The sequence below is a fragment of the Eublepharis macularius genome, chromosome 2 (genome assembly GCF_028583425.1).
Source record: "Eublepharis macularius isolate TG4126 chromosome 2, MPM_Emac_v1.0, whole genome shotgun sequence".
NCBI lineage: Eukaryota > Metazoa > Chordata > Lepidosauria > Squamata > Eublepharidae > Eublepharis > Eublepharis macularius.
Genome location: NC_072791.1, coordinates 68242381 through 68259761, shown reverse-complemented (window position 1 = coordinate 68259761; position 17381 = coordinate 68242381). Strand labels below are relative to the sequence as shown.

General features: G+C 42.9%; 1 protein-coding gene across 1 annotated transcript in view; it reads left to right on the top strand.

Moving 5' to 3' along the window:
- The first annotated feature begins 2185 nt into the window (after positions 1-2185).
- Positions 2186-17381, top strand: part of LOC129323398 (cytosolic phospholipase A2 epsilon-like) — a 96693-nt gene continuing 81497 nt past the window's right edge. The window contains exons 1-2 of the mRNA XM_054969931.1: positions 2186-2245; positions 4394-4466. Coding sequence (XP_054825906.1) covers positions 2186-2245; positions 4394-4466 — 133 coding nt within the window. The remainder of the gene's footprint in view (positions 2246-4393; positions 4467-17381) is intronic.

Genomic DNA, 17381 nt, shown 5'->3' with positions numbered 1-17381 from the left:
ATTTGGTGCATATATTCCCACAATCAGGGCTTTTTTAGAATTGCAATCAAATTCCACTGCCACATATCTTCCGTCTTTATCATTGAAAATCAATTTCGGTTATAATTCTTCTTTAATATAAAGTACAATTCCTCTCTTCTTTTGCTTAGTTGTTGCCACAAATTGTTTCCCTAATTTTTTATTTTGTAAATATTTTACATCTTATTCTTGTATATGGGTTTCTTGTAAACAAATCACATTACATCTCTGTTTAGCCAGCCAATGAAATATTGCTTTTCTCTTTGAGAGTGAATTAAGTCCATTTACATTCCATGATAATAATTTGTATTCCATAATTACAATCGGGTTGATTTTGATAAGTCCTTTTCATACTCTACCAGAAACACTTCCATTGCATGTCTTGATTTAATAACTTGCCTCACAGATTGGAACTCAAAACTCAACCCTTCTGGTATTTCCCATCTATATTTTATATTCATGGTTTTCAACTTTTGAGTCAGATCCCTATATTTTTTTTTCGATCTTGCAGCACTGATCTCAGTAGCTGCTTCATAATTCGAACACGCTTCCCTTCAAGTACCAATGGGGATTCAAAATGCTTTCTGAGAATTTCCTCTTTCATTCTTTTGGTAGTTAACTGGACAATAACATCCCTTGGCAAATTTTTTTGCTCTGCATACTTGGAATTAATTCTATAGGCAATATCTAAATTGGCTGCCACTTCTTCCTGCTCTTTAAAAATTCTGCAATTATTTCAGTAACTTGTTTCATGGCAGTTCCAGCCATTACTTCTGGAATGCCTCTTAAATGAAGCTGCTTTTCCATAGCTTTGCATTCCATTACCACAACCCTATCACTCACTCCAGCTGCCTCTGCTCTTAAACCTTCCGTTTTCACATCCACCTCCTGTACCTTCTGCTGTGTAGCTTGGAGTTCCATTCTTATTTCATCAATACTTTTTGCCAATTCTGCAACCTCTGATTTTATTGCCTCTTTAATCTCTTTCACTAAATCCAACTGAGAGACTTTCACTTGCTTTTGCAATTCTTGAACCATTTCCTGCATCTTTTGTATAGTTTCATTTGTTTCCTTATTACCTTCTGTTATTTTTTTGTCCAAATTTTCAATTGCTGCCTGCCAGTCTTTATCTTTTTTTCCCCACCATTGGACTTGCCTTAGGACCTCACGAATCGGCTCTCTTCCTCAACTCCGTCTTTCCTTTTTTATATTTCTTACTTTAATTAAATCAGTCTTGTCCAATAATATAAAAAGAATGTAAAGGGAAATTTTTTATCTTTTTCCAGTAGTCAAGATGTCGGGCGTTTTTTCTCAATGGTATTCTCTATGTTTGCCTTCCACTTTTCCCCTATCCAAAATGGTGTATTCCGCTTCGTTTTATCAATGTCGGACGCTTTTCTCTGATACACAGTTACACAGTTCACATGTAGTCATCTGCCCTTCCCACACTCAAGATGGCCAACTTCCGCTTCCTCTTCGGGTCTTCTGTCCCTCGCTGTCTCTCTTCCTCTGCTCCAGCCGACTTCCTGCCCTTCTAGCCACCACTCAGTTGTATTACAGGCAATCCACTTCTCATGATATTTCAGCCACTTCCCACACTCTTCCCCCTCTCCAAAACCACAGGTATGCAAAACAAAAAGTTCCTTTTGCTCTTTTTAAACTCTTTAAATCGTTAATTTCACAGATCTTCACTCCCCGCTACTTTTAATGTCCTTTGCTTTGAGGATTTGTCTCTTTACTTTAAAACGTTTCAGTCTTTGAGCAAAAATCAAGCCCATTAAGGGAGATAGTGATCTTTACTTCTCTAAGTCTTCTTGAGTTGTACTCACTGTCTCTTTTGTTCAATCCTGGTTAAAGTTCGTTTCTGAAGCTTATCTATAAAAACAATAAAAAGTCAGTGTCAGGAGAGCCAGACTGGGAACTGAACACTCAAAGCCACCCAAAACAACATGGTGGAATGTTCTTCCCTGTGAATAGAGTCCCATGACCTTGATGCTAATACTGAAAAGGCCCTGCAATGTACAAGCAACAGAACCTCTGAGACAGATCTTAACCTCTGGACAAACTCAAATGGGAAGGGATGGTCCTTTGGCAGTGTATCAATGTCACAGATGCTTTTTCTGTTTTACTTTTAAAGGTTCTAAACAACAAAACAAAAACTTCGGGAATGTTGGAAGTGCAATTGATGCACCAGCAAATTGTTCAGAAGGATGTTGCTGACTATAAGGTACTGTGCATAGTGAAGAGTATGAAACCAAATTACCTAATGGAGAACGTGCCTTCATTTTGAGACTGAGGCACAGTAGGTGTCTAACAGAAATTGCAAATACCTCTTTAGCTGCTGGAACAATTTCACTGGAGAAATTGCCTTAGTTCTCATATCTTTATCTTCTTGATTAATGTTATTTTTTGTTCTTGTTGTACACAAGTTTTGTATGTGACTGCTGCCCTCTCAATCCAGTGCACTCCCAAATTCATTGTTTCCACTGAAATTTATTTCTATGTAAGGATGTTCAGAATTACAGCTTCACAGCTTGATCCTAAGCACATGGTCTTGAAAATTGGTCTCGCTGAATGTCATGATACTGACGAGGCAAGCCTATATACATTTAGGGACTAATTATTTCTGAATAATTCAAAATTCTCCGAAAATTTCCAGTTTATACAGAAAAATATGAGATGATTAAGGGCAGTTGGCTATAAATCAAAAGATGCATCTCACAATGGGATATAAATGGCTCCTGCTATCTTACTGCAATTAGACTAACATGTACATTAAGTTATTTGCTTCCATAGATCTCAATCAGGGCTGCTTCATACAATAAAGCCCCCACATGGAAATTGCTGTAGGTGAGTTTCATGTGGCAGAGCTTGTAACTATTCATCTGATCATGCAAGTAAGAGGCTTGCAAATGTTATGACTCTCACACCCCCACAACGAAGTAATTTTTTGCATCCTCCTCATGGGAGCTGTAACAATTAATTCAGTCCTCGAGGCTGAAGCATGGAGATTCATGCACAGCCTGATTTTCTTTTATGCCACTTGGCCAATGTAAATTGCCTGATCCTAGAGACAATAGCCCTGTTCACAAGTTACAGAGAACACATGTACAATCCATGTACAGCGTATATTTGATTTTTTAAAAATTTGGGTATTGATTAATTCTTATGTTACTTTCAATGCATATACAGCCGAACATGTGATACAAGCCCCTCATTTATCCCTGGTTTCTATTGAAAAGTATATGTGCGTTGGCTAATTCCTAGAAGCTGATGTATGTACTGTATTCTCTGAAACATTTCTTTATATATTTCCTTCATTTATACTCTGCCTTTATCCCCAATGTGCACCCAAAGCATCTTACAAAATTATCCCCTCTTCCATTTTAAACTCGCAACAAACCTGTGAGATTAGGCTGAAAGTCTCTAACCATTACATTGGCTCACAGTGGATCTTGAACATGTGAATGCAGCTTTTATGTGTTTTCAAAAACAAACAAGCCCATATGGGTAGTTGAGTGATTTGTCATACAGAGCAAATAGCGGTTCCAGTCGGGATACCCTCCCCACTCTATTAACATAATTTTAAATGAGGGATTTAAATAATGGCTCTGTTTTGATAAAATTACACCAAAAGAATAACTGCAGTTCTGGGAGTTCCGATGTTATTCCAAATGCTGACTTGATAATTATAGAAAATGTTGACAAAATATGCACTCTAAGAGCAAAATGGTGGTGTCCTGTGGGTGTGAAAATGCTGCTCCCCAGACAGGAGTAATTCAATGGCCAATGTTGCTACTGCTGCTGCCAGACCAGCTGTTCCCCTCCCATGTGGCCCAGAATTCATGGGGGGAAACAACCAGGCATGACTCTGGTTGGTGTCATATTGTAACATTTTAGAAGCAGGGGAGAACTGCAGTCCGGTATAATTTAAGAATATTATTCATTTATTGGAGAGTAAGTGTATCTGGAAGAGTGATCATGTTTGCTTAGAGATATTGTAGGGAAGGGGTCACATTGTGGGATATATCAGTAGTGGTGAAAGTACCCTTAAGTTTTAGTTGACTTATGGCAGCCAGTGCTGGGGTTTTCAAGGCAAGAGACTAACAGAGCGGGTTTGCCATTGCCTGCCTCTGCAACCCTGGTCTTCATTGGAGGTCTCCCATTCAATTATTAACAAAGGCTGACCCTGCTTAGCTTCCAAGATCTGACAAGATCAGTCTTGCCTGGCTACCTAATAGTTTTGTAATATTATTTATTTTATGTTCAGACATTTTATATTTGTTATATAGTACATTGGTTTTCAAGTATAAATTTCAAGAAGTACATTCAGTACTTCAAAGATTCATCTATTTATAAATGCCTTGTTTTCCAGAGGGCAGCATCACCTTGCTATATACTCACTGTAAGAATCATACGAATGCGAAATGTCCACCAACAAGACTTTTGTGAGTATTTTATTCTTCTCTTTATTATGATCCCATAATGGTCATTCTTCATTATGTTCATTCTAAAATTGAGTATGTTAGAATAATTATCTATCTATCTATCTATCTATCTATCTATCTATCTATCTATCTATCTATCTATCTATCTATCTATCTATCTATCACTGCTCATACAGCTATTGCCTTAAACAGAAATTAAAATGGAAAGAATCTTACTTAATGTAATTTCTCTGGTGTTTAATTATTGCCCCTATATATTTTGCCACAGAAAGAGTAATGGAATCATTTGTATTTGATAATAACCATGTCACCTGCACTCTCATATTAGATAGTTCCATATTTTTAAGTAGAGGAATGATTAAGCTAGCCCTCAACTAATTAAATATGGGACACTCTATAATGTTCAATGGTTTCAATTTTATCATATGGGCATTTGCATGGTCTGTTTACATATGGTACTTTCCTGTATCTACCTTCCAAAACTGCCAAGGGAAGAGCATTCATTCTTGCCTGAGTAAAAGCTCTTCTGAGCTTTGGTACTGTCAAATGATAAAAATACTTCAGCAGTTGCATCTAGAGGGCAATACCTAAGTAAAGAGTTGAACATATACCCCTGCTTAACACCTTTATCAAGAATACACCCCTACTTAACACCTTTATCTAAGGTAAATGGCTCAAATAGCTGTCCTGAATCTCCATATCTAACTTGGGCAGTAGGATAGCTGTATAGTTGTTGTATTAAGTAAAGGAGATGTAGTTCAATGCCATACTTCCTCAGCTTTCCCGTAAGCAGGGCCTAGAGATTGTGTTAAATGCTGATTTAAGATCCATGAAGGCAGTTGCCAAAATGCCTTCTTCAGAACTTGTATATTTGTCTACCATGTACTGGAATGTGTGGCAATGATCGATGGTACTTGCTCCTTTCCTAAAACCAGCCTGTTCATTCCCCAGAATATTATTTCATTCAACCCAGGATCTAAGCTTTTCAAAAAGCATTGCAGCATAAAGTTTTCCTATGGTGGATAACAGACTTACTGGAGAATTTGCCGGGTCCACTGGATCACCCTTTTTATAGATTGGGATGATTATCGCACTGCACCAGACTTCGGGTATATTTCTTGCCTTATTTATGTCAGGAAAAACTGAAGCCAAAATCTGCACCCATCAATCGGGGTCCATTTTAAATAATTCCACTGGTATTAGGTCACGGTCAATTGCTTTTCTTTTCTTTTTTTTTGTTGCTTGATTAAGATCCTGACTAGAGCTGGGCACAAACAGAAAAAAAATGAACATGATGTTCGTTGTTCATTGCCATCCATGAACAGGGACTCACGAACAACCACAAACATGGCCCTGTTCATGAACATGTTTGTGGTTGGCTATTCGGGGGGGCCAGCAGGCTCTCCTCGAGCCATCATCCAAGTCAAGATCCCTACCGCACCACTCCCAGAAACCTGTCCTGAGCAGGAAGCAGGAAAGGTACCAATAATAAATAATAGCTTTGCCCAGAGCCTGGCAGCAGCCCTGGAACTTGAAGGGGTAGATTCCTATCCCACCACACACAAAGAAAATTCAAGCTCCAATGCACTCTCTGTCAAAATGCCAACAGCAACTGTCTCTCTCCCTCTCCACTGTCTGCTAAGTCAGAGCTGGGAGCCCCTCTCCCCCTGCTCTTTGCTCCCTTGTTGTAACAAATTTGGAGCTCCACACTTGAAAGGAAGACCAGCCTATCAAGCTAAATTGTGCTTAGATTGGGGTTTCCAGGTGAACAGCAGGAGTTCAGACAATCCCTGCCTAAGTTGCCAAGGGAATTGATTGCAGGTGCCAGACTGTCTGGCTCGATGAACAGCAAGACGAACAGCAACAAACAAGGCTTGCAACGACCACCTGTTCGTTTAGAATGGGGCCTCACGAACAGCTTGTTCGCAAACAGCAGATTGGGCTGTTTGTGGCTTTTTTTGTTCGTATTGCTGTTCGTGTCCATCTCTAATCCTGACCTTACTGGCCATTACTGGGGTCATTCCTTCATACCAGGTGGCAGCTTTGGTATGCCATCTGGCAAATCTCTATTTTTGTTTGCAAAGATAGAAGTTTAAAAAAAAGCTTCCCAAACGACAGCAGAAATGTGGCAAGGTACTGGGAACCTTGTGTTTAATCCTATCAGAATCCAGATTTCCCCCCCAGTTTTTGATTTTACAGCCCAGAATAAATACTCCCATTCACTTTTCTGGGCCTCAAACTTCTTAAATTTCAATATTTTTTATATTCCTTTTTCAGTTTCAAAATACCTCTGTTCTGTTCAAATTTTTAAACTGTCTGTAAAGGCTCCAGTCCTAAGTGATCTTTTTAATGCCTTACAGTCAGTATCATATCAGTTGTTTCTCTTGGGTATGCCATGCCCCATAGGCTTTGTTGTTACCAAGAAAGGCTTTAAAAGGTCAATTCGTTCAGGAAGAAATTCCATATTTCCCATATTCTTGGTTTCTTGGGAACCTATAGATTTTATCAAATCCATTTGTGCTTTAACTTTCTCTTCCATAGCTTCACACCATCTCAATAACCTTAAGGTGTTATGTGTCTGGTCTAAAGCTAAGTTCATTACACACACACACGCACGCACACGCACACACATACACATATAATATATGTGTGTGTGTTATTACATATATATTGCATAATAATATTAAACTCATCCTAGAGTACCATTTCAGTGGGGAGCAGATGTTGTTACATGTTGATTTCTAGGGTTACCAACAGCCTGGAGACAAAATGTCCTGTCCTTTAATAGAGCCTTAAAGTGTGAAAATAGACAGTTGATGCTTTTATTGACATGGGTGTAAATAACATCCCTTTAAGCTTCTGTTAAGGGAATGGGACATTTTTTTCTCCAGGTTGTTAGCAATCTTATTGCTTTCTGAAGACAGTCAGTGTTTCATAGTGGTTAGATTGTTGAACTAGGACTGAGGAGTGGGGAAAGCCCGGTTCAGGTTCCCACTCACCATGAAACGAACTGAGAGGACTTGGGCCAGTCACTCTCTCTCATTTATTGAACTAAGCTTAGCTGAGAGACAAAGCTTGCAGGATAATATGATTCTTTACCATTCTAAGTCTATAAACAGATTTAAAAGAATAATTAGAGTGTGATTTATGTTTTAGCAATTCAATTTAGCTTTTGATAAAGCTTCTGATAAGGTTCCCTGTGGCATTCTAATGGGTAAAGTGGAAGACTGCAGATTGGACTATAGGACATTTTGGTGGATAGGGAACTGGTTAGAGGACCGCACCCAAAGAGTGGTGGTCAATGGCATTTCATCAGATCGGAGGGAGGTGTCCTGTGGGGTGCCACAGGGCTCAGTTTTGGGCCTGGTACTTTTCAATATTTTTATCAATGATCTGGATGAAAAGGTAAATGGGTACTCATTAATTTGCTGATGATACTAAATTGGGAAGAGTGGCAAACACCCAAGAAGATAGAGTTAAAATTCAACAAGAATACTCTGGAGAAGTGGGCGGTTGTGAACAGGATGCAATTCAACATAGACAAGTGCACCGTATTACACCTGGGCCACAAAAATTTGAAGCACAAATACAGTATGGGGGATACACTTCTGGGTAGTAGTGTATGCGAAAGAGATACTAAAGAGTGGACTGTAAACTAAATATGAGCAGTCAGTGTGATGTGGTGGCAAAAAAGGCAAACTCAGTCTTGGGTTGTATCAAAAGGGCCGTTGCATCGAAATCGCAGGAGGTCATAGTTCCTCTCTATGCTGCCTTGGTCAGGCTGCACCTGGAGTACTGTATACAGTTCTGGAGGCCTCACTTCAAAAAGGTTGTGGATAAAATTGAGAGGGTGCAAAAGAGAGTGACTAAAATGATCATGGGTCTGGAGACTGAGCCCTACATGGAAAGGCTAAGATCCTTGGGAATGTTTAGTTTGGAGAAAAGGAGATTGAGGGGGGACTCTCTTTAAATATTTGAAAGGCTGTTGTTTGGAGGAGGGCAAGGAGCTGTTCAGGTTGGCAGCAGAGGATAGGACTCAAAGCAATGGGCTTAAATTACATGCAGCAAGCTACCGGCTGGATATTAGAAAAAACTTTTTCATGGTCAGAGTAGTTCAAAGGTGGAATCAGCTGCCTAGGGAGGTGGTGAGCTCCTCTTCACTGGCAGTTTTCAAGAAGAGGCTGGATGAATATTTGTCAGGGATGCTTTAGGCTCATCCTGCATTGGGCAGGGGGTTGGACTAGAAGGTCTGTATGGCCCCTTCCAACTCTGTGATTCTGTGATCTTATGCTGACTAACGGACTTTTCTGCACACTCTATTTGTTCCTGATTTTCTTAGCAGTCAATCCCCAAGCACTAGAATCAGTTTGGGTATGGTTATTCCACATGTTTGCCCTCCCTTTGTATTTTTACAGTTGTGGAGTGGGTTTATTTTGTTCTGCATGTGCCTTAAATAATCAGGGTTTTCAAGTAAGAGTGCTGTAGTCATCAGTGATCATCAGTGACATCACAGCACATACATCCCTTTTTATTTTTTGTGCATGTTTATATCGATAGATCAATATAAGGGCTGAATTTTTAAAAAAGATTGAGAATGAATACATGAGAATGACTGAAGGGAGAGCAGCTCCACCAACTATACCTAAGCCCCCACTGTCCAAATCAGAGAGCCCTGCCCAGACTGACCCAGAGGTTCTCAGGGAGTGGTGTCACACCTTCCTGGATGAAGCCAGCCAAGTAAGCTATTTGGGATCCCAGCTGGAGGGCCCCAAAGCGAAGTGGTATGTAACCCTGTACATCACCCGAGTTCCGGAGCTGAGAAGCATGGAGGCTTTTGTCTGAGCTATGAAGGAACAGTTTGAGGACCCTCTCAAAGAGAAAAGGGTGAGGACCAAGCTGAAACAGATGCAGCAGGGCAACCGTCCCCTGCGAGAGTATGCTGTGGAATTCCGGCAGTATGCAGCCAAAGTGAGAGACTGGACTGAAGGAGTAAAGACTGAGTTCTTCAGGGTGGGCCTGAACCCAGACTTGGTGGCAAAGGCATTGGTGCAAGACAACTCTCAGATATTGCTGGGATGGATTCAACTCACCTGTGAAATCAAGAACCGGGATCAAGTTGTCAAGCTACTGCAGATGCAGCACCAAGTGGGTCAGCACAGACTCCCCCCCTTGGATGTCAGAGCTTGAGAGAGGAAGCACTCCAGGAGTCTCCTCCCAGTGGCAGATCGAGTCCTCCACTTTAAACGAGGCCTCTGCTGACAGTGCGGGGGAGCAGGCCATTTTGCAGCTGAATGTCCGGGGCAGAGAGTGGAAGCCTCAGAGAGAGGACACAAGGCCCAGAGGGCCCCGACAAAACCACCAAAGACCGCTAAGAAACTAACGTGCCCTTGGGACGAAGCAGCTAGCAGCTTGAAGTTGAAGGACAAGTCGGAGTCATCCAGTGGTGACCTGTTTGGGGCTGAAGAGGACAAGAGCCTGCCGGCGGGAAACAAAGACAACCTGCTGTGAGGAGGCCCCGCCAGCAGGATGCAAAGAACCAGCATCTGAAGAGGTGAGACTCAAAGGGCTCCTGTTCTATTTGCCAGTTATCCTAGTGAACCCTCGAAGAAGGACACATATCCGAGTAAGAGCTCTAATTGACTCAGGATGTACTAGAGACTTAATCACCCCTGCGTTGGTGACAGGACTGGGGCTGGAGGTGAGAAAACTTGCCCATCCCATTATGTTTGAGCAAATGGATGGGTCTAGGATGAAAAGGAATCCTCCCAGTTACGAGACTGAACTTATCCCCCTGGGGATGGGGAGCCATTGGGAAACCTGGGCATTTATAATTTGCTCAGCTACTAAATTTCCCCTGGTATTGGGAGTGAGCTGGCTGTGTGATCATGACCCTTATGTACGCTGGAGGGCTGGAGAGCTGTGTTTCCCCAGGGAAGAGTGTCACAACCATGTATGGAATGAGAAGTGAAGAAAAGCTGCCCCTCCTATCCCAGAAGCTGTTCTATTGACAAAAAGGAGAGAGATCAGATCCCTCCTGAGTACTGGGACTTGAGCCAAGTGTTTGATGAAAAGGAAGCAGATGAGCTCCCTCCCCATAGAGCCACCGACTGTACCATTGAACTGATCCCCGGACAGAAGCTATCAAAGGGGAAGCTATACTCTAAACTGGACTTGTGAGACACTTACTTTAGAGTACGGATCAAGGCTCCGGGGGTCTTTATGAATTTGATCAATGAGGTCCTGCACAAATATCCGTACAAAGGGGCAGTCGTTTACTTAAATGATTTGATTATATTTGCAAGATGATGAATCTCATGTGAAACTAGTGTGGGAGGTACTAAAGACCCTGCATGCTCACCAGTTGCCAGTTAAATTGTCCAAATGTGAGTTCCATAAGAGAAAGCTGGACTGTTTCGGCTACCAAGTTTTGGGTCAAGGGTTGGGAAAGGACCCAGCAAAAGTTCAAGCCATGGTGGTGTGGAAGCCCCCAAAACTCGACGGCAGCTGCAAGCTCCTGGAGTTTGCTAATTTTTACCAACCCTACATAAAGAACTTTGCCCAAATCTCACTGCCATTAACTGACTAGTTAAAAACCAAGGGGAAGGGACCTCAGGGAATGAAGCCTAGCGCTAAACTAGCATGGACTGCAGAGTGTCAGGAGGTGTCAGTCCCTAGCAGTTAGGTCCCTCCAGCTCTCCAGAGTTAACACAGAGGTGTTCCAGTTGAAGCAACTTTATTAAGATCCATACAGTTCAGGATGTTCACACAAAGGTGGCAATTGGCAGAAGTGACAATTCAAACAAAGGTATTACTAATTATAGGGAAATTTCCCACCCTTTGGGTCCATTGACATTCTGGTGCGAAACCCCAAAGAAGTTACATGGGAACTGATTAGTTTAGACTAAGTGAAGTACAAAGTAAAAATATCCCAGGCTCTGGGCAAAGATACAACATTCGCTGCTAGCAGCTTGCCTTCAAGGACAAGCTTGAAAAGTGAAAGCACATATCTTCAACAGATAATGTTGAGGCCCCACTGGCTCTCCTTGTACAATTCATGTTAACGGTTTGCACACTCTCAGATGAGTTATACAGAATACAAACAGTTATGATCAGCACACAATGCAAAACACATTAACGGCAGGTATGCTTGCAGGCATGACAGGAGGCTTTCAAGTGCTTAAAGTGGTTGTTCACCTCGGAGCCGGTCCTGTGACACCCCGATGAAAATCACAAGTTTGTGGCACAGGTGGATGCCAGTGATGTTGCAATGGGGGGGGGGGGCGTGATTCTACAGGAGGAGGGAAATTTACACCCCTGTGCCTATGTGTCAAAAATTTTTTCGGAAACTGAGCAGCACTGGGACAAAGAGGTGGCTGCAATTAAATTGGCTTTGTGCACTTGGAGACATTGGTTAGAAGGTGCTAAAATGCCATTTGAGGTGAGGACTGATCATAAGAATTTGGAAGCGTTACACAAGCAGTTATGGTTGGCGGAGTTTTTCTCTCTTTTTTTATTTTAATTACTAACAATACAAAAATAAAGAAGGGGGCAGAGGGAAGGAGAGAAAAAAAACCAGCACATAACAACACAGACACTACATCTACAAATAATGCTTTCCCTTCATACTGCCATTGTTTAAAATCAAAACTTTGTAAAATACTGTTAGATTGGTAGACCTTGCAAAATACAGATTATAATCAAGATTAGGTCTTCCTCCCCCCCCTGGGCCTCGGACGCAGTTCTCTCTGAACAGCTGCAGTCGCCGTGCTCGTTCCCTCCTCCCCTCCCCCTTCAAACTTGGAATCCTTTTCCTCTTGTTTAGCATCTTGCTGGAACTCTTGATGCTGACCCTCAAAGTCCCTTAGCTGATCTTCTGATGTTATCTTGTAAACTTGGTCTTTGTAACTAAACCAGATACCTTCCGGAAATAACCATTTGAACTTTATTCCACGTTTCCTCAGAAGAGCTGCAAACCCTTTGTATTTAAATCTTCTTTTCCGAGCTAAGAATGGAACGCCCTTCAATATCTTAACCTTATTACCCAGAAAGTCCAGATCCGCATTATATGAATTATATAGGATAGTGTCCCGAATCCTCTTAGATGAGAAGTCAATGATGATCTCGCGAGGCAGCTGACTCTTCGTTGCATATTTTGAAGAAGCCCGACGGACTTCCAAGATGGCACTTTTTAACTCTTCTTTAGTTGCCCTCGCGGGTGTCGCCAAAAGTTTCGAGACCAGATCCTTTAAATTCTCATTTTCCTCCTCTTTCATGTTCTGGAGACGCAAAATTGTTTGTGCTCGTTCCACTTGTAGCCCGATCAGCTGGTTCTCCACCAGCTTTAGTTCTTTGTTTGTTGCCCTCACGAGTGACGCATTTTCCCGAGCAGACTTCTCTGCCCCCCCCCGCTGTTTCCTTAATGGTTTTCACTTCGCTTTCAATTAAGCCAACCCTTTGATCTGTTTTATTTAGCTTGTCAACAAAGGGCTTTATGGCTTCAATCACCGACCGCTTCACCAGATCCTCAAGAGACTCTCCTTTTCCCTGCAGGGCAGCCGAGATTGACTTGCCCAAAGCGGGACTCTGCTTTTTCATCGCCATTTTAGGGGGGGGGGAGACCGCCGACCAAGTTCTGAAACTCAGTGACGGGGGAGAAACCCGAGCCTTCTTAGCTTCAGATCCCACCAATCCTTCACGTACGCTTGTAGTAACAGAAGGGATTAGCTTACTTACAGGCTTTCGCCTAGTTCTGCTCTTTGCCGTTCTCCGTGGCCCGGCTGCACACGATGTGCTGCGCAAGTCTGCCGGCCTCCGTTGGAGCAAACGGGCAATTTACCCCCTGCATTGCTTTCAGGGGGTTCTTCCCGCGGCGCCCCGGACCCTGACTCCCTCACTGGGAGTCCTGGGGGTTAACCCTCACGGGTCAACCGCCCGGTCAGGCTGCTCGGACATTTCCTCCCGGACCTGCGGAGAGGAGTATCCAACATGGCCGGGAAAACGAAACCGAATCCCCTTGGCGGAGTTTTTCTCTTTATTCTATTTTGTACTTAAGCACTTCCCAGGCAAATTGAACTTCCTCACAGATTTCTTTTCGTGCCTCCCTCAACATGACAGTCAAAAGGAGGAGGTGGTAAACACTATGTTCTTGCCCACCCAGCTGGGAGGGGTGGTCATCACTAGGCAACAGGTGAAAGGCAACGCAGCCTGCTCTCATGGAGTGGGAGGAAAAAGTGAAAGATGAAGTGGAAAAGGAGGAGGAGGAAATGCCCAAGGATAAACTGGAACAGTGCGAGCACGGGGGCTGGTACAGGCAAGGGAAACTATACATTCCTGCCAGCCTAAGAGGAGAGGTGCTGAAAAGTTGTCATGATACTAAATTGGCTGGGCATTTTGGATACCTGAAAACCTTACACCTAGTACAAAGACAATTTTGGTAGCCCAAAATGAGGTAAGGTGTGTCACAATATGTGTCCACCTGCCAAGTGTTTAATGTGGGGAAAGGGGAGAGAAGCCTCCAGGTTTGTTGCAACCTCTTGAGACTCTGGCTCGGCCGTAGGCTACCATGTCCATGGATTTCATAATGGACCTTCCCCCCTCTAAGGGAAAGACTGTGATTTTTGTGGTGTTGGATTTATTCTTGAAACAAGCCCACTTCATACCACGTGCCAAACTACCTTCAGCCAAGAAGTTGGCCACTTTATTCATGCAACATGTGGTACGTTTGCATTCGTTTCCTGATAAGGTGATCTCTGATCGAGGGACACAGTTCGTGGGCAAGTTCTGGAGGGAATTGTTGCAGGTGGCAGGGATAGAGCAAGTGTTAAGCTCCGCCCATCATCCTGAAACCAATGGTCAAACCGAAAGTGTTAATTAGGTGTTGGAACCATTCCTAAGGTGCTGTATCAATTATCAGCAGAGTGACAGAGCAGACTTACTGGGTTTTGCCGAATATTGTTACAATAACAGTATACACAGCTCCACAGGAGCCTCCCCCTTCAAAATTGGTCAAGGGTTTGAGGGCAAGGCCATGCCTTTTGTACACACCCCGGATGAGAGCAAAGAGGGGAGGTTGACTGAATGGTGGACTAAATTGTATTGTCGAAGGCTTTCACGGCCGGAGAACGATGGCTGTTGTGGGTTTTCCGGGCTGTATTGCCGTGGTCTTAGCATTGTAGGTCCTGACGTTTCGCCAGCAGCTGTGGCTGACATCTTCAGAGGTGTAGCACCAAAAGACAGAGATCTCTCAGTGTCAATAAGAGTGACACTGAGAGATCTCTGTCTTTTGGTGCTACACCTCTGAAGATGCCAGCCACAGCTGCTGGCGAAACGTTAGGAACTACAATGCCAAGACCACGGCAATACAGCCCGGAAAACCCACAACAACCATCGGTGGACTAAATTAACTAACCAGTGGGACGAGATTAAAACAACTCTGGATAAAGCCAAAGAGGACTACAAGAAACAAGCAGATTGAAAGCGCTCTGCCCCCTGGAACCTGAAAGTGGGAAATAAAGTCTACATCTCCACCAAAAATCCTCAGGGGGAGCAACTGAGTAAAAAACTTGGGTGGAAATATTTGGGACTGTTCGAGGTCCTTCGGATGATCAATGATGTGACTGTGGAATTAAAACTGCTGAAGAACTTAAAACATGTTCAACCAGTATTTCATTTTAGCCTCCTGAAGAGAACTCTGCACCCTGATGTGTGGCATCCAGATCAAGGGGTCCTACCCTCCCCCCCCCATCGTGAATGGTCAATCTCACTACAGAGTTGAGGATATTTTGGACTCTAAATTGAAATGTGGAGAATTGTACTACTTGATTCAATGGATTCATTTCAATAAGAGTAATATTGAGTGGGTCAAAGCTTCTGATGTGAATGCTCCTAAGCTCGTACATCAATTTCACAAGAAATACCTGGAGAAGCCAGGGGGTTAGATGGATCCTTTGGGGGGGGCAGAATGTCAGATAAGCCTCCAGTTAAATGTTCCAGCATATCTGTCATTTGTTATGAGTTTCTTGCTAGAGTAATTAATATGCCTCTGAGAACATGCAAAATAAAACCTGTTTTGCTGACTGGTTGCTAGCTGTTTATCTTGCAGGTGTTTTGGTTATGACTTCCGGGCAGGCTTGGGAATTCGGCCTTGAAGTTACAGCAGACACTGCACCAAGCTTCTAAGAGACTAAGTAGAGCTCATCCCTTCCCTCCTCCTCTCTTCCCAGGCTCTGCGCGCCACAATTCTAAAGGACTTTCCCACTGCATGGTGTGGGGACTGTGACCTATAGTTAACCTTGCTTTGCTGCCTTGGGCCATTCCAGCCAATACTCCCGTCCTTGCATCTTGATACTGGTATTTTTCTTTAATAAAAACAACTTTAATTCATACACCTAAGTAATGCAGTGAAGTGTTAGGGGGAAATACCTGGCAAGACCTGACACTCCCAGACTGATGCATGCTCTTTTCTCTTGTGACAAGGGCTCGTGGGCAGAAGCAGCTGCATCCTTCCTTTCCTGGCAATCAGTAGGAGACTGGGGAGGCAGAGGCATGGAGAGTGGCCATAATGTGATGTCACTTCCAGGAAACCCTAGAGGTGACACCATACCTTTCTAGGAATGGCAATCCCTCTGGCTGATATTACTTCCAGTTTTTCCTCAGAAGTGACATCCGCCCTGTCTAGGAATTGAATAGGTAAAACTATAGTATTTCCAATGATTCCTAGAGAAGTATAACATCACTTCTAGGTTTTTCCCAGAAGTGATGTCACACTGTTGCTGAGCGCATTTTTAATTTTTTTCTTCCCACTGGCACCTGAAATGCCAACTGGCATTGCCTGCTGGGGGCAGGAGGTCTCTTTCCCCGATGGGTGAATGGCAACCACACTCAGCGCTATTATTTGTTCTATTGCAAAACTTCTGTGCAGCCATGAGTTTGCAAACAGACCCAATAACAGCATTTCAGGGCAGTTTAAGCAGCAGGAAATAGTGTGGAGGAGAATGCTGCAGTCACTTCTGTCCATATGCTCTGATTATGAGGAGAAAAGGGCACACGTTTCAATTGACTGTCTGATTCAAAGTCCTTGTTTGTTGCTCATCCTTTTACACTTATAAACTTGCTCTTAAAAATTTAGTGCTGAACTAAGAGGTGGCTGGTTCACATCTCACCTCTTCTCTGAACTCTCTAAGTAGCCTCATAAACCATTATCTCTCAGCTTCCATGGAAGTATGAGGATATAACACAATATATATCAATACTAAGAATTCATATTATAATGTCTTACTCTGGAAGATTAACTCCTTTGTTCACATGACAAAATGAAATCAAAAGTAAAAGTAGAGTTGCAATTCACCTTTGAGGAACCAAGAGGAAAAATTTATTTATTTATTTTATCGTATTTATATTCCGCCCTCCCTGCAAGCAGGCTCAGGGCGGATAACAACATTAAAACATTTAAAACATTTCATTAAACATTAAACATAAAACATTAAAAACATAGTATAAAGATATTAAAAATAGCAGCACTCTTTTCCTGGTGGCAGCAATATTGATTACAGAAAGTGCAACAGTGCAATTGAACATAGCAGCAACTTCAGAACAGTGGTGGCCAGCTCTCATAGGGAGGGGAGTAGATGTTATATCCTCCAGCCAGTGGAGGCCCAGCCTCAGCCATAAGCCTGGCGGAACAACTCTGTCTTACAGGACCGGCGGAAAGATAGTAGATCCTGCCGGGCCCTGGTCTCGGTAGACAGAGTGTTCCACCAGGTAGGAGGAGCTAGGACTGAGAAAGCTCTTGCTCTAGTCAAAGCCAGGTGGGCCTCCTTGGAACCAGGGACTGATAGCAATTTCTTTGACTTTGGTCTTGTTTTTGATTCTGCAGGTGTGCTAATTAGGGACTAACTATGTTAACATTATCTAGGT